At 40.4% G+C, this 16,011-nt stretch overlaps 1 protein-coding gene and 1 long non-coding RNA gene across 3 annotated transcripts in view; one reads left to right on the top strand and one right to left on the bottom strand.

Annotated features, from left to right (window-relative positions):
* PSME4 (proteasome activator subunit 4) overlaps positions 1–358 on the bottom strand; it is a 102,236-nt gene extending 101,878 nt beyond the window's left edge. The window contains exon 1 of one of the 2 annotated variants that reach the window (XM_067007603.1): positions 91–358. In XM_067007603.1, the coding sequence (XP_066863704.1) occupies positions 91–332 (242 nt within the window). In that variant the 5' untranslated portion in view covers positions 333–358. The remainder of the gene's footprint in view (positions 1–90) is intronic. The other variant, XM_059078931.2, reaches the window with a different exon arrangement.
* Positions 359–625: 267 nt separating this feature from the next.
* Positions 626–16,011, top strand: part of LOC136792154 (uncharacterized) — a 41,638-nt gene continuing 26,252 nt past the window's right edge. The window contains exon 1 of the long non-coding RNA XR_010835538.1: positions 626–903. This is a non-coding gene — a long non-coding RNA (uncharacterized lncRNA). The remainder of the gene's footprint in view (positions 904–16,011) is intronic.

Below are 16,011 nucleotides of genomic sequence, written 5' to 3'. Positions count from 1 at the left end.
GCGGACAAAGAGCCTCCCCGCCACCCCCCGCGGACGCCTTCACACCGAGCCTTTGCCTCCGGCCCATCCTGCAGGCCCCGGCACACTTACGTGGAGAGTTTCCTGGTCCAGAAGAGGCCCCCGGGCCACAGCTCTTGGAGCTGCACTGCCCGGCCCAGGTTGCTTTTGATCTGGGCCAGCTGCAAGTCGGACTCGGCGTCCAGCCGCTCGGCGTAGGGCAGCAGCTTGTTGTAGACGATCTCCTTCTGCGGGACGAAGCCTCGCGGGTCCGGACCGGGGCGCCCGCCCGGCTCCAAGGGATCCCCGCCGCCCGCCCTTTCGGCCGGCTCCATGAGACCAGAACACCCCCCAACCCCCTCCCACCCTAGCCCTCCCCGGCCCCCACCCTTCTCCGGGCTCCGCCTCCTCCGCGTCGTCGTCGCCCTCGGCCCTATCGCTGGGCCCCCTCCCCTGGCCGGCGCGCTGCTGGCCCCGCGCGGTCCCCGGTTCGTTGGCGGCCGCAGCGGCCGCTCCGCCCGCCCCGCACCAGCTCGGCTGGTGACGCTGCAGCCGCCGGGCCCGGAGGTTCCGGATGAGCCTCAAGTCACTTCCGGGGCGGGGCGGGGCGGGGCGGGGCGGGGCGACGACGTCGGAGGAGACGGAGTCGGCGACGGCGACGGCGACAGCGACCCTGGGAGCTGCGCCTTCCTTGCCGTGGGCCAGGCTCGGAGCCCCCACCCCCAGGTCCCACCAGCCGAGCTCGAGGCTGTTCCACCGGAAACGCGAGGCTGAATTCCAAGCTATTGTCTTTCCTCGCGTGGGGTCGTGCGCTCCCTGCGTCTGCCCTTGGGAGCGTGTGGTCGCCGTGGCCTCGGACTAGGCGTTCCACGTAGTCCCCCGTGCCAAGTTCATGGAAAAACCTAGGTACTCTGTCCATCCCACTTGTTGCTGATAGATTTTTTACTGTGTCTCCTTTAAGCCCCCGTCTTTCTGGCATTCTCCTGGCCGCCCTCATTCCAAAGGAAGGGATTCAACAAATTCATTCAACAAATATTAATTGAACTGCTGTCCGTCGGACACTCCTTTCAGGCCCTTGAGATGGAAAATTTAGGAGCACCTGGTTTCTGCCCTCCTTGGACTTAACAGCCACATGGAGCTATTGACTAGGGAATAAGCAATTACAAGACAATACTGCTCTTAATTGCTAGATAAGTACAGGATGCTTTCGGAACACCTAAAGAGGACTTCAAACTCGAGGGGAGTCAGGTAGTTTCATAGAAATGATGCATAAAGTTGAGCTTAAGGATTGAGTGCAAATTTTGTTAGGAAAAGAAGAGAGGGGAAGATATATTTCAGCTGAGGGAGAGCCCAGGCTGCAAGCATGCACTCTAGGAATTCAAAGTTCAGAATGACTGAGGATTGCTTTCAGAGAGGGGAGTGAAGAATTGAGACTGAGAAGGACATGCTAGGAAGTTTTTAGAGCTTTATCTTAATGGCAACAGGAAGTGGAAAAATTAAGCATAGCAATGGCATGATATAATTTACATTTCTGAAGAATCATTCTGGCTTTGTGTGGAGAATGAATTAGAACAGACAGAATTGGAAACTGGCAGACCCCTTAAGGAGATGTGACATAATGGTGGGCTGCATGTCAGTTGAAATGATTCGAGAGCTGTTTCAGCAAAAATGGCCTGAGCTTGGTAGTTGATTGGATGTGAAGAGTGAAACAGAGAAGTCAGGATGATGTTAGATTTCTGGCTTGGGAAACTGAGATAGAGAACACAGCAGAAACAGCTATGGAGGCAGAATGCCTAAGGGATGGGAAAATATTTTCATGTATGGATCAGGAGGGTCATCTAAAAATGGATATGGATTAGCATATAGGTGGATTGGAAGGAATGAGATACAGAGAATTGTTAAAAGGTAAAGGAGGCATATTAAAAATTTTAAGAGTTCATCTGAGCAAAAATTGATTCGAATTGGGCAACACCAAACCAGAAGTGGTTAGGAGCACCAACAGGAACCAGGGGAAAGACTTAAATAAAGAAGGTGCAGAAGCAAAGAAGGAAATTATTTAATTGGCTACAGCTTAAAGCCTAGTTAGCTGTTTGTGATTCGTTGTCCTTAGTGTTTAGATTTTGTAATCTTGAGGCATTTACACACTTAGACTTTGGTTTGCTTAAGTAGGCCACCAAAGCATTAGAGCCACCTTAGTCTAATGGCCTCCTTGTTTAATTAGTTTCACAGTATGAAAAGAATAGGGCCCTGAGCCAAACTCTAAAAGAACTCCATATTTAGGGATGGATAAAGAAAGAGAGAGACCACAAAGTATACAAGAAGCAGTCTGAAAGGTAGGCATTCTAGAAAAGTGGGCTTTTTAAAAGAGTTTTCAGATGGAGGAATTGATTAACTATACCAAAGGTGACTGAGCGGTCAAATGAGATAAGACCAGAGAAGGGTTTATTGGAGTTATTGATAAAGCAGATAAGAACAGTTTCAGTGGAGTGTAGGGATGGAAACCAGATTACAGTGACAAAGGATGAGTGGGAAGTAAATAGAGACGGCAAAGGTGGACAACATTTTTTGATAGTTTGGGAAGAACAAGAGAAAAATGTTAGCTGAAATGAAAAGAGGAATTTTTGAAGGTAGGATATATTATTTATTTATTTATATTTATGGCTGCTTTGGGTCTTCTTTGCTACGTGTGGGCTTTTCTCTAGTTGCGGTGAGCAGGGGCTACTTTTCATTGCGGAACACGGGCTTTTCATTGTGGTGGCTTCTCTTGTTGTGGGGCACGGGCTGTAGGCGCACGGGCTTCAGTAGTTGTGTGAAGGTGGGATATGTTTAAATATTGATGAGATGGCACCAGTGGACAGACAGGTTAAAGATACGTGGATGAAGATGACAGAGTGGGAGAGAATATGGAGTCATTGGCCCTTAGCAGTAAACCATAGTCTCCTTCCGTTGTCAGAGGAGGAAAGCAGGGGAGAAGAGATGCAAAAGCAGAAAGGTTTGCAGATTAAGTGCCTGGAAGTTGGAGTTCTTTCTGATGGTTTCTTTCTTTTTTTTTTTTTTTCCTTTTTCCTGTGAAGCATGAGAATGAGAATAGTCTCAAAATTCAGAAAACTGATTAGAGAAACAGAATTGCTTGTCAGTTAAGGCCAGAAGCATGAATTTACCATCATCTGTCTGTACAACTTAGTGACTTTCTCCAGTAATGTTTAGCAGCCCAGGATTGTATGATGTACCCGCTGATTAATGATAGACTGACAAAGAAGCAAGAGAATGTTATGTATGTTAGTGGTAGTGATGGTAGTGGTTTAGCTACCATTTCTTGAGCACTTCTCTCAGCCTGTGCTTTATCTACATTATCTCATTGAACAAGTAGAGATAGTGGAGTTGAGAGTATTTGAAAGAGAATGGTTAACACCTAACTTGGTTGAAGTCTAAGAAGAGAGAAGAGGGCTGATAGAGAGTAGAGAGGTCAGGGGACTCAGATCCTGATGAGTTACACGAACAACATGAAAGGATTAACCTGAGCAAAGGATATGGAAGAACAGGAATGTTTAGATTTAAGATTTCAAAGAAGCAGTTCCAGGTGATCTCAGTTTCCCTGCGAATGGATGTCCAAACTGGAAAAATCGAAAGAATTGTTGGAGCAAAAGCGATGAAGTCTCTTTCTGTTATTCTATGTGAAGTTTAATAGCAAACACTATTCATACCTCTTCAGGGGAGAAAGGTGGGAGACCTTAAATTTCTCTGGAAGACCTAGGCTACTCATCATTAGAGACAGTACCCAAAGTCTGGGGTTAATTTTCTCTTCTCATACCAACTCCCAAGCATTTTTTTAATCTCTTAGCGCTCAGGATACTCTGCCAAAGAATAACAGCCCAGTATGCTTTCATTCAGACCCTGAGGGAGACATTGACTTCTTATCAGACTCCTCTAGGAAACAGGCTATAATCACTTTTCTTGGAAGCCCCAGAAAGTGCAATAGCCCTTCATGGAAAATGTTCTGAAGAGAGAGGTTTCTCCTCAAGCTGGAGGAATTGGCAGAGATAATTATCAATCACATATTTATGTCATTGATATACTTACTGGCCCACGAGTAGTCGTGAACAAAAATGTTATTAGTACTGAACAAAAATGACAGGTTGTTAGTTTCATGCCTTCCTCTGCCTTAGTTTTTTCTGTATATGATGTATTTGGGTTGGGGCCAGGGTGGGGTGGGGGAGCACGGAGGTATATTGACAAGTAGATGAATCTCTGTTGTCAGAGCATAATATTTAGAAGTATTTGAATTATATTAGAATGACTCGAATATAATCAAATATCTAAACTGTTGTGCTGCAGTTACTGAAATCACAAGAATATTGGATCTGAGAAATGAGGATTTTTTTTCCCCAGTTCCTATATGATTTTTTTTTTTAATGAATTTATTTATTTATTTTTGGCTGCGTTGGGTCTTCGTTGCTGTGCGCGGGCTTTCTCTAGTTGCCGCGAGCCGGGCAGGGGCCTACTCTTCGTTGCGGTGTGTGGGCTTCTCAGTGTAGTGGCTTCTCTTGTTGCAGAGCATGAGCTCTAGGCACACAGGCTTCAGTAGTTGTGGCTCGCAGGCTCTAGAGCGCAGGCTCAGTAGTTGTGGCGCATGGGCTTAGTTGCTACGCGGCATGTGGGACCTTCCTGGACCAGGGCTCGAACCCGTGTCACCTGTAGTGGCAGGCAGATTCTTAACCACTGTGCCACCAGGGAAGACCCCCCTATATGATTTTTAAGTTTTGAATTTTTCAGCCAAAAACCCTTCTCATCCAGCCATAGTATCCACTTCACCAATTAAACTAGAGTATATTTAGAGCTCAATTTTTAATAAGAAGGAAATCACAGCTAACGGAATGAATTTTTCTGTGATTATTTTACACTTTTTCCCTTTCTTGGGCATTTTGCCATTTCACTACAATGCAGCCAGGTATAGGCTTCTTTTTATTTATCTTGCAGTGGATTTGTGTTTCTTAAATTGAAGATTCATATCATTCATCAGTCATGCAAAATTTTCAGCTATTTTCACAATTTTTTTTGTTCCTCTTCTCTCCTTGTAGAATTCCCATTAGACATATGTTGTACTTTCTCATTCTATTCTAGATATTTCTTGATATTTTTCAAGTTTTTGTCTCTCTACCTCATTCCAGATAACTTTACCATATCTATTTCTAATTCTTAGAATTCTTAGTTCATTTGTATTGATCTGCTGTGTAACCTGTCCATTGAGCTTCTAATTCCAATGATTATGTTTTTAAATTTGGAAGTTCTACTAAATTTTTTTCAAATATCCCTATTCTATTTTTCATTGAGTTTTGTTCTTTACGGTCCCAATGACTTCTTTAATCATTTTAGACATCTAATTATTTTAGACAATCATATTCTATTATTTCAAATAATGTGCTGTGTTTGTTGACTTTTGTTCATGATGGATCATTGTGTTTTATAACTTTTTATATATTGTGAGATCATCTTCACATGGCTTTTTTTTCCCTGTGGGCATCCCATGTGACCAAGAGCAATGTCTTTGTTTGCTTGCACCAGATCCACAGAAATATCATAGGTATAGTACTAACCAATATTTATGTTCATTTTTCAGCTAGTGTAAACTTGGATTTCTAGCCTATGCAAGTTACAGGCCTGGGAATTCAACCTATGGAGAGTTGTGTTTTTATGTAATATTTTATCAATACTTCCAACTCCCTTAGGTCCAGGGTTTCAACTTCTATCCTGGAGTAGATATTAAAGCCCAATTCACTTGCTGTTTCCAGATCAAATAACACTACCACAAAGCTGATGCAGAATTAACTAACACGCTTATCACTCTGGCTTTCCTTTCCTCTTTGTTTCTAGGAGATACTCCTTTTCTGTGTGTGAGCTCATCTATGGTTATCTCTTGTTTTCATGTTTAATGTAGCATTCCTGTGTAAAAGGGTTTCTGCATTAACTCAGTCTGCCATGCTACTGGAACTGGAGACCTTTAAGGAGTAAACTTTTAACTCTAAAATATTAGACATCATGGGAGCAAAAGGGAGTGATTATGAGTATTAAGAGCTTTTTTAGAATCCTCATATCACATAAGTGGCCATTGATGATGTCTATTCATCAAGCTGTAAAAATGATTGATGATGATTAGAAAATAATTTACTTTTTATTATTTGTAAAACACCTATTTGATATTTAAATGCAGAAGGGGTTTTTCAACACAACTGAAGCTCACTCTTTTTGACAAGCTGTGAATAATGTAGGAGGTCACAGCTTCCCTCATAATCAAATATAGTAAAGAGATGTATTTTTTAACAGTAGTTGAAGAAATTAACAATAGAGTCATTGGAGAGATAATAACTGATGCACAAAGGGGATGTACACTGTTTCCACCTACCCTCAGTTTTTATATGTATAAATAGAACAGGCCTTGTTCATAGGCAGAGAATGGAATTGTCTGCATGAATAATATGAATACCAGCAAGACACTCACATATTATCAGGTACTTGTAATGCTACTCTTTTCAGTCTTTTACTTTGTACTAAGGAGAATCACTTTTGACATTTACAGACTCATAAGAGGGATAATATATCAGATCCCTAATTCTCCATAGTGAATTATATATTCATTAATTCAACAAACATTTATTGAGTGCCTCCTGAGTGCCAAGTGTGAGATCATAAGATGGATGACACAGTACTTGTCCTTAAGGGGTTCACTGTCTAGTGGGGTGACAGACAAGTAAACAGATAAAATTGTAACCAAATGTCATCTGTGGTCTTTCTACCTCTTAAGATCTCTAGAAAAAAGTAATTTAAACTTCCCTCCATAGACTGTGAGAAGTCCAATGCCTCATCCAATAGTTCTGTCAGTTTTGGAGGATGAGGGCTTATGTTTTTATGGTCACTTCGAGCTCTAAACTTTCCTTCTGCTAAATTAGTTCTGTTTACAAGGCTTCTGTTGTCCCTGTTCCAGTACCACTTTAACCCAAAAATGGAACCTGGCTTTTTTCCCTACTTTCCACCATTTCCATAAAATAAACCATTCACACAAGGCTTTGTGTGTGTGTGTGTGTGTGTGTGTGTGTGTGTGTGTGTGTGTGTGTGTTGTTTGTGTCAATAAAATGGAAACAAGTTCAAGGAAAGCAAGGGATTTATATGCTAGAAATACAATCAACTTAAAATTTAACATAAAATGTTTCCCTAAAAGATCTATTTCTGTGTGGTCCATGATGTTATCGAGCTCACTATCTAATGGGGCGGTCAGACATTAAACAACTCATTCTGTATGTATTTAATTATACTTTTCTTAGATGCTTTAGTAGAATAAAGGATGCTCTGATTGTATAAAACAGAGGGACCTAGCCTAGACTGGGAGGCCTAGAAAGATTACTTTGAGGAAGTAGTATTAGATGAACGAAGAGTTGGGGAGAAGGATAATAGAAATGATCTGGCTAGGAAAACAGTATGAATGGAGGCTTGAGGTGGGGGAAGAACTTGGCTTGTGAAGCTCAGAAAAGACCAGTGTGCTCAGGGAGAGAAAGTAAGAGTGGCAGATGTGGCTGAGAAGGCAAGCAGAGTTAGATCACGTAGTGCCTTGTAAGCTGGGTTTAGAATTCTGGAGTTTATCCTAAAAGCTATTTCAGATATACAAATACAGTGCAGCAGGCAGTAACCAAATACTTGGGGGAGCTGAAGGGGTGCTATTAGGGTCTTGAAGTCAACTGTATAGGTATACCCCAGGCAGAGACATCAGTATGTGGAAAGCTGTGGAGTTTTCAGTGGGCCCAGTAAGGCCAGGGAGCATTCAGTACAATGAGATAGGAGCACAGAAAGTGTGGATAATGGCAAGAGAAGAGGCAAGACAGAGAATAGGTAACAAATAGTCCTGTATCTATGTATGGTGGTATTAATGGTAGTAGTGTTAGCTCATACCTACCCATAGAGAGTGGGCTGCCTTTCTGTACTCAGAAGCTAATTCATTTTTTCAGTTATTGCTTTGTTTTGTAAATTAATTTTTTTTTTTTTTTTGGTGCACAGTGCAGCTTGCAGGATCTTAGTTCCCTGACCAAGGATTGAACCCTGGCCCCTGGCAATGAGAATGCTGAGTCCTAACCACTGGTATGCCCTGGAATTCCCATAAATTAATCTTTTTATTTTGAGATAATTGTACATTCACATGTAGTTGTAGAAATAATACAGAGAGATCCCTTATACTCTTTATCCAGTTTCCCAAAATTGGTATTATTTGTAGTCCAATATCACAATCAGGATATTTACATTGATACAGTCAAGCAAGATAAGAACATTTCCATGACCACAAGGATCCCTCCTGTTGCCCTTTATGGGCACATTCACTTTCCTGACCCCTCCTATGTCCCTAATACCTGGAATATTACTAATCTGTTCTTTATATAACTTTATCGTTTCAAGACGGTTATATAAATGGAATCATATAGGATGTAACTTTGTGGGATTGGCTCTTTTCTCTCACCATAATTCCATAAAGATTCATCCAAGTTGTTGCGTGTACCAATAGTTTGTTCCCTTTTATTGCTGAATAGCATTCCATGGTATAGATGTACCATAGTTTGTTTAGCCATTCACTGTTGAAGGACATCTGGGTTGTTTTTGCCTATTCCAAATAAAGCTGCTATGAACTTTCATCTACAGGTTTTTGTGTGAACATAAGTTTTAATTTCTCTGGGATAAATGCCCAGGAGTTCAATTGCTGGGTCATGCTGTGTTGCATGTTGAGTTTTAAAACTAAAAAACTACCCAACTGTTTTCCAGAGTGGCTGTACCATATTACATTCTCACCAGCAATATATGAGTAAACCAGTTTCTCTGCATCCTTTCCAACATTTGGTGTTGTTACTGTTTATTTTAACCATTCTGATTAGTGTGAATGATATCTCATTGTGGATTTAATTTGCATTTTCCTTATGGCTAATGTTGTTAATCATGTTTTCATGTGCTCATGTGTTTATGAGCTAGCTACCTGCATGTCTTCTTTAGTGAAATCTCTGCTCATGTTTTTTGCCTGCTTTCTAATTGGATTGCTTGATTTTTTACTGTTGAGTTTTGAGCATTCTTTATGTATTCCAGTTGCTACTCCTTCGTCAGATATGTGGCTTGCAAATATTTTCTCCTTGTTTGTAACTTGTCTTTTCATACTCTTAATAGGGTCTTTTGCAGAGTAAAAGTTTTTAATTTTGATGAGGTCCAGTTTGTCAATTTTTCCTTTCATGGGTCAAACTTCTAGTGTCAAATCTAATAACTCTGCCTAGTCCTAGAGTCAAAGATTTTTTTTTCTAAAAGTTTTATAGTTTTATGTTTTGCATTTAAATCCATGATCCATTTTGAATTAACTTTTGTGTGAGGTGTGACATTTAGGTCAAAGTTAATATTTTTGCCTATGAATGTCCAATTAATTCAATTTTAAATAGCACCACTTGCAGGCCACCAAGAACCCAGTCATTTCATTTCATAGTCTTTACTCAAACATGCTGTGGAAAGGCACATACTGGCACCATCCACTCTTGTGATCCACTGTGAGCCAATTCTTGTATGAAAAGACATATCTCTCAAGAAAAAAGAGAAAATTTTATGGACAGTTATTTTTTTTAAATTTATTTTTGTCTGCATTGGGTCTTTGTTGCTGCGCATGGGCATTCTCTAGTTGTGGCAAGCAGGGGCCACTCTTCATTGTGGTGCGCAGGCTTCTCATTGCAGTGGCTTCTCTTCTTGTGGAGCACGGGCTCTAGGCATGTGGGCTTCAGTAGTTGTGGCACTTGGGCTCAGTAGTTGTCATTCGCAGGCTCTAGAGCACAGGCTCAGTAGTTGTGGCACTTGGGCTCAGTAGTTGTGCCTTGCGGGCTTAGTTGGTCCGCAGCATGTGGGATCTTCCCAGACCAGGGCTCGAACCCTGCATTGGCAGGTGGATTCTTAACCACTGTGCCACCAGGGAAGTATGGACAGTTCGTAAGTCCATAATTAGTAATACAAAGAATACATTTGACTACTTCTGCTAGAGTATGGACCTGCTAAAAATACACCGAATTTACTTTATTTAGAACACTTAGAGTAGTGGGCATCTGTGATTGACTGCTCAGCATCTGAACCCAGTTGCTAGATTTGGGAAATCCCCAGTTGTGTTGGTCTGGGTGAGAAGTAAGCTCCTGCCTCTAACTTCAGAAGCCTAAGGAGTCACCCTCTAATCACTCCCCTGACAACCTTGTGATCCAGGTTTGGTCACCAGGTACTTTGAATCTTGAGCAAGTAGTGCCAAGATGAGGGGATGATGGATGATATTGGATCGGTGATAGCTATGGCATAGGCAGTCTGGCATTCGTGGCTGTGTTATCAGGAGCAGTGGTTGCCTACAGTGACCACTGTGTCAAATAGAATATATGGTGTACAGTGGTGGTGGCAGCAGCATCTTAATCAGACTGTTTTGCTACCCTGACTCCCTTGATTCTAACTTCTTGTCCGATAATGTTGTTTCTTATCATTTCTCTTCAAGTCTGTGAGTTACCTGATACTTGCCAATAAATTTACCTTCAATTTAAGTTAGCCAGAAATGGTTACTTACAATAAAGAACCCTCGCTGATACTTTTAGCAAATGAGACTAAGGCAGTGGTCTCCCACCCCCAGAGTTTCTGATTCAGTAGGTGTAAAGTGGGGCCTGAAAATTTGCACTCTAACAAATTCCCAGATGATGCTGATGGTCAAATGACTACACAATCTTCATCAAGTTTGGTGTGATTTTATTTTTCTCTCAAACACCTGCTGATTAGCGTTTCATTGTTTGAATATACCGCAGTGTTCTTATCCATTCATCTGATGATGGACACTTCAGTTATTTCCAGTTTCTGGCTATTACAAATAAAGCTGCTGTGAATGTTAATATACAAGTCTTTGTATGGACATATATTTCCTTTCCTTTGGGGTAAATACCTGGCAGTTGAATGGCTAGATCATATGGTAGGTATATGTATAATGTTTTAAGAAACTGCAAGCTGTTTTCCAATGTAGTTATGCCATTTTACATTTTTGCCAACAGTGTATGATCAGTTTTTTTAACTTTAACCTTTCTCGTGGGTATGTAGTAATGTCTCATTGTGCTTCCAATTTGCATTTTCCTAATGACTAATAATGATGAGCATCCTTTTGAGTGCTAATTTAGCATCCATATATCTTTTATGGTGAAACATCTATTAAAATATTTTGTCCCCTTTTGGGGGCCTTGTTTTCTCATTATTGAGTTTTGAGAGTTCTCTGTATATTCTGGGGGTAAATCCTGTACCATATATGTGATTTGCAAATCTTTTCTCCCAGTGTGTGGCCCTTTTTTTCCTTCATTCTCTTCATAGGCAGAGAGTCATTTTTGCAAAAATTATCAACAGCCTCATCAATTTTCTTAATGACCTCCCTTAACTGTTTGATATTCAAATGATTCCTTCTGGAAACACATTCCTTTTCTATTTTCTCTGCTTCTACCATTAACCGGTATGATTGCAGAGCCTCAGTTGCCAACAACATTGTATGTGATTTGAAGAATTCTCTAATATCACTTTCATAAACTTCATGGACTCTTGTACCTATTGAAAAATCTGTGGTTAAATTCTTTTTGATTCATATGATTTGGATTTGTTTGGTAGATATTTTTGGATGTTTACCATAATCTCAAAGTTCAGACCAATGAGGATGTCAACTGAAGGGCCACTGAATGAGATAGAGTGGGGAAAATAAGCACTAGTGTTTTGTATGGAAAAATATTTAAGTAGGGGCTCATTTTATAAATGACCAAGTTCATTAGAGAACATTTTAGTGTTATATGACTTTGCTTCCATATGCCACACAGATTTGTGTAACAAATACTCAAAAACAAGGCCCTGAAAGAAAAGAACCCTTCCTCTCAATATTTTATCTCATATCTTGATCCCCTCTTCCCCACTCATTCTGCTCCAGGTTCTCTGACCTTCTCTCAGATCCTTGATCAAGCCAAGCTTTTTCACAATGCAAGAGCACCTACTCTTTCTTCTTACCCAATAAGTGGGCCAAGAATTTAGATTTACTCTAAGTGCAGTAGAAATCAATAGACAAGTTTTTAATCAGGAAAATAACATCATTTGAGTTAAACTTTCCAAGGATGTCTCTGACTCTGAATAGAGTCAGATTATTCACAGATAAGAATGGGAATAAGGAGATGAATTAGGAGGCTATTTCAGCAGTCCAGTGAGAGATGATGATGGCTTGTATCAGGGTGAGAAAATGAGAAATGGTCAAATTTGAGAAATATCAATATTTTGGAGGTAGAACTGATGAGATTTGGTGATAGAATGTGGTGTGAGAGAAAGGAAAGAGTCACAGATGACTCCAAAATTTCTGCCTTTGGTAATAGCATGTATGGTAGGGTCATTCATTAAGATGGGCAAAACAGAGGATAGGACCAGGTTTGAGAAAAATCAGTCATGAGTTCCATGCTGGCCATTTAAGTTTGCCTCCAAGATCTTATATGAAGATTTGAGCAGGCTTTTGGATTTCTAGAGTTAGTGGCAGGAACCAGGCTGGAGCTATAAATTTGGAAGTAGTTAGCATATACATATTATATTTAATATTAAGAGACCAAATGAGATCACCTAGAAAATAGTATAGATAGAAAAGAGAGTAAAACCTTGTGGCTCCAAGTGGGACAGAGCAAGAGAAACCAGTTGAGCCTGAGAAAAGGAAAAACCCATGTGTGATATTTCTGTCCAGGAACACCCAGTAGAGAGTCAGTATCCAAGATTTTTATTGGGGTCTGGTCATATAGGCACCCTCTATTTTAAAAATTCCAGATTCCCAGAAGGGAAGCAGGTGTTCAACATAAACCACATTGTTTATACAATGTAAGCACAGTGAGCCATCATTTTTCACTTAGGGAACAATGGGAAGACTCCTGAAAATGAAGCTCCCAATTGCTAGCAAAGGGCCAACCTTGCAAGCCTGTTCAAAAGCTAGCAGTCTCAGGGCTGCTATGTTAACTTTTTTCTGTACAGAACGGCATCACAGAAGCTAAGAGAGGAGAATGTTTCTAGGGAGAGAGATGCTGCTAAAGACTCCAGTAAGATAAGGACCAAAGTGGCCAGTGGAGCTGGCAATATAGAGGTCATTTTTGACCTTGACACACACAATTTCGGAAGCATGCTAGGACAGGGAAGCTGGAGGGGGGAGGATTCAAGAGTGACTTGTTGGTGAAGGAGTGGAAACAGCATGTAGAGACAAGATATTTCAAAAAGTTTTCCGTGAGAGTAAGCAAAAGAAAAAAAGCTAGCTTAAAGAAGACACAAGTCAAAAAAGTTTCTTCACAGATGAAAGGTACTCGTACATGTTTGTTTGGGATCAAAATAATTCATTAGAAAGGGAGAGGTGATGATATGGAGAGAGAGGGATTAGGTCCAGAGCAGGAGTGAAATGATGGGAGGAGACCCTTCAGTGAAACAGGAGGGAAGGAGGAGAAAATTTTGTACAGATGCAGGTAGAATAATAGATTGAGAATCAGAAGATGAGCAACTTCTGGTGGCTTCTATTTTCTCAGAGAAGTATGAGGCAACGTCCTCATTTGAAAGTACAGGCTTGTGGAAAAGATGTGAAAGGTGTGAGGTTAAAGTAGAAAGTTGGGGATTTGTAGAGGAAGGAGGAAAACAATTTGGGAAAGAATGTAGAAGTTGGGAAGCTGGCAAAAGAGAGGTCATGCTAGAGGTTAAGGAGGACTCTAGAATTATATCTTAAATGTTTTATTAATGAAAAGCAATACATTGAATTTATATCATTGAAATGTTTCAACCTCTACCAAGATCTACTTCAAAAGGAAACTATTGTATTAGGTAGCAGTTAAAAATAAGAATGAAATGATCAGGCCTTCAACCAAATAGTTCTCATTTATTAGTCTAAAACTATTTTAGTGTAACAGTTTCATTCCTAAATTACCAGTGAACAACTAAAAGAGAATGACTAACTAATCTCCCCCAGGCTCACACAAAGTATACCTCTAACATAATGCTATGACTTCCGCCATCAAACAAAACAGGAAGAATGGTTACGTTTTGCTGATAGTGTTAGATGGTCTGTCATGTAGAGTTTCCATTACATTCTGAATATCAAGTTGGTGAATTATGTGGAAGTTATTTTTATATATATGTATTTTTCAACACTGCCATTACAGGAGTGTCTTTTCACTTTCACAGAAGTGTGTCATGAACACAAGACATAAAGTATATTCATAAGAAGCTTCAAGAGGATTGACATATACACACTACTATATATAAAATAGATAACTAATAAGAATCTACTGTATGGCACAGGGAACTCTACTCAATACTCTGTAATGACCTATATGGGAATACAATCTAAAAAAGAGTGGATATATATATGTATAACTGATTCACTTTGCTGTAGAGCAGAAACTAACACAACATTGTAAATCAACTATACTCCAATAAAAATTAATTTTAAAAAAGCCACTTCAAGAATCTTTGCTATAATATGTCCTTTTAAGGACATAGTATAGTGCATATACTGACTCTCATATTTGCTGAACCCCAGCTGCTGCACTTGTCTCAGAGAACTACTCTGCTCCTCCCATTTATCCTATTGTTACTTACAGTCGTGAGATGAAAATTTTCTCTTTAAAATAAATTGGCTTCTCTAAATAAAGAAATGTCCAAATAACTACTTTAGTCACTCATTTAATCTCAGGTTAAATCAGAAAAAAAGATTTCAGTATGTAAAAAACTCATTTAAGCCTGCAGTGACGTTGGTGTTTTTCTCAATACATAAATCATTATTATCACATTTCTCATTTTTCTGGCTCATACAATAATTAAACTCAGAATCTGCCTTTCCTAGACACAATTAATTCAGGGCTATAATTTTACTTATATGAATTTTATAATGTGTAACTGCATTTATTTCCAAAGTATTTTTATATTAATTGGGGAGTGGGGTGTAACACTTTGAGAGATAAAGGGGGAAGGAGAATTGAGTAGGGAGAGTCTGCAGACCTGGATGCTGATCTGACACTTGTGAAAGAAAAGTGGGGAGGAAACAGCGTTGGACAGGGAGAGCAACAGACTTTGATGCAGATCTAGCAAAGTCTCAGTCAACCCAATGGCGAGCTCCAGAGCAAAGATCTCCTGATAGAGAAGTTCTGCACTTGGTAGAAATGGCGAGGTCTAGTAACACTGCTATGCTCAGTCATTGGTGGGTTGCTGCACTGAGAAGATGATGACCTCAGCTTGAATGTTGCTGTGGTAGGTCTCAAAGGTGCTGCAGCTGAAAGCTATTAGCTATCTGCATTCTTCCAGCTGAAGGGAGATCCAAGCAATGCAGCTTCATGCCTGCTACACCAGCTGCGCCCCTTTTGCTAATGTTGCTCTCCTCAAACAGTTCAGTTCTGTAGTTCAAAAGCTCAGATCCTGGGTTGTTGCACAGTCTCCAACGCTCCTCCTTTTGGCCAGTCCCTCATCTCTCAATTAAGCACTCTTAGCAGATTAATCTTCCTAAGAGACCATTTTTATCCTATCAGTCTTTTGCTCAAAAATATTCAGTGTCTCTCTATTTTTAACAAAATTAAGCCCAGACTCTTTAGCCTGGTACTCAAGGCTAACACAAGATTGGCCCCAACCTACCATTCTGTTTTTATCTAACTTTGTGTCCTCTCTAGTCGTTCCATGTGGGGCCTACTTGTGATCGCCCCAGAATTTCATTTATATTTACATATTTCTTGTTGCTCACATAATACTTTCTATTCCATTTGACACACCATTCTCCCTTCTATCTGCCTATTAAAACCCAGCTCATCTTTCAAGGCCCAGTTTACACTCCCTGTCCAACAGAAAGCAGTGTCTGACCCTTCCTTGGAAACAGTTAAGTATGTCTCCCACTTATTCATATTCTTCCTTATTTTATTACTTATGTTTTAATGTTAGTATGTCTCTTTCCACCTATACTGTCATTTCCTTTGG

This window comes from Kogia breviceps, chromosome 11, assembly GCF_026419965.1.
Source record: "Kogia breviceps isolate mKogBre1 chromosome 11, mKogBre1 haplotype 1, whole genome shotgun sequence".
NCBI lineage: Eukaryota > Metazoa > Chordata > Mammalia > Artiodactyla > Physeteridae > Kogia > Kogia breviceps.
The sequence above is the reverse complement of the archived record's forward strand: the minus strand, read 5'-3'. Positions and strand labels throughout refer to the sequence as shown.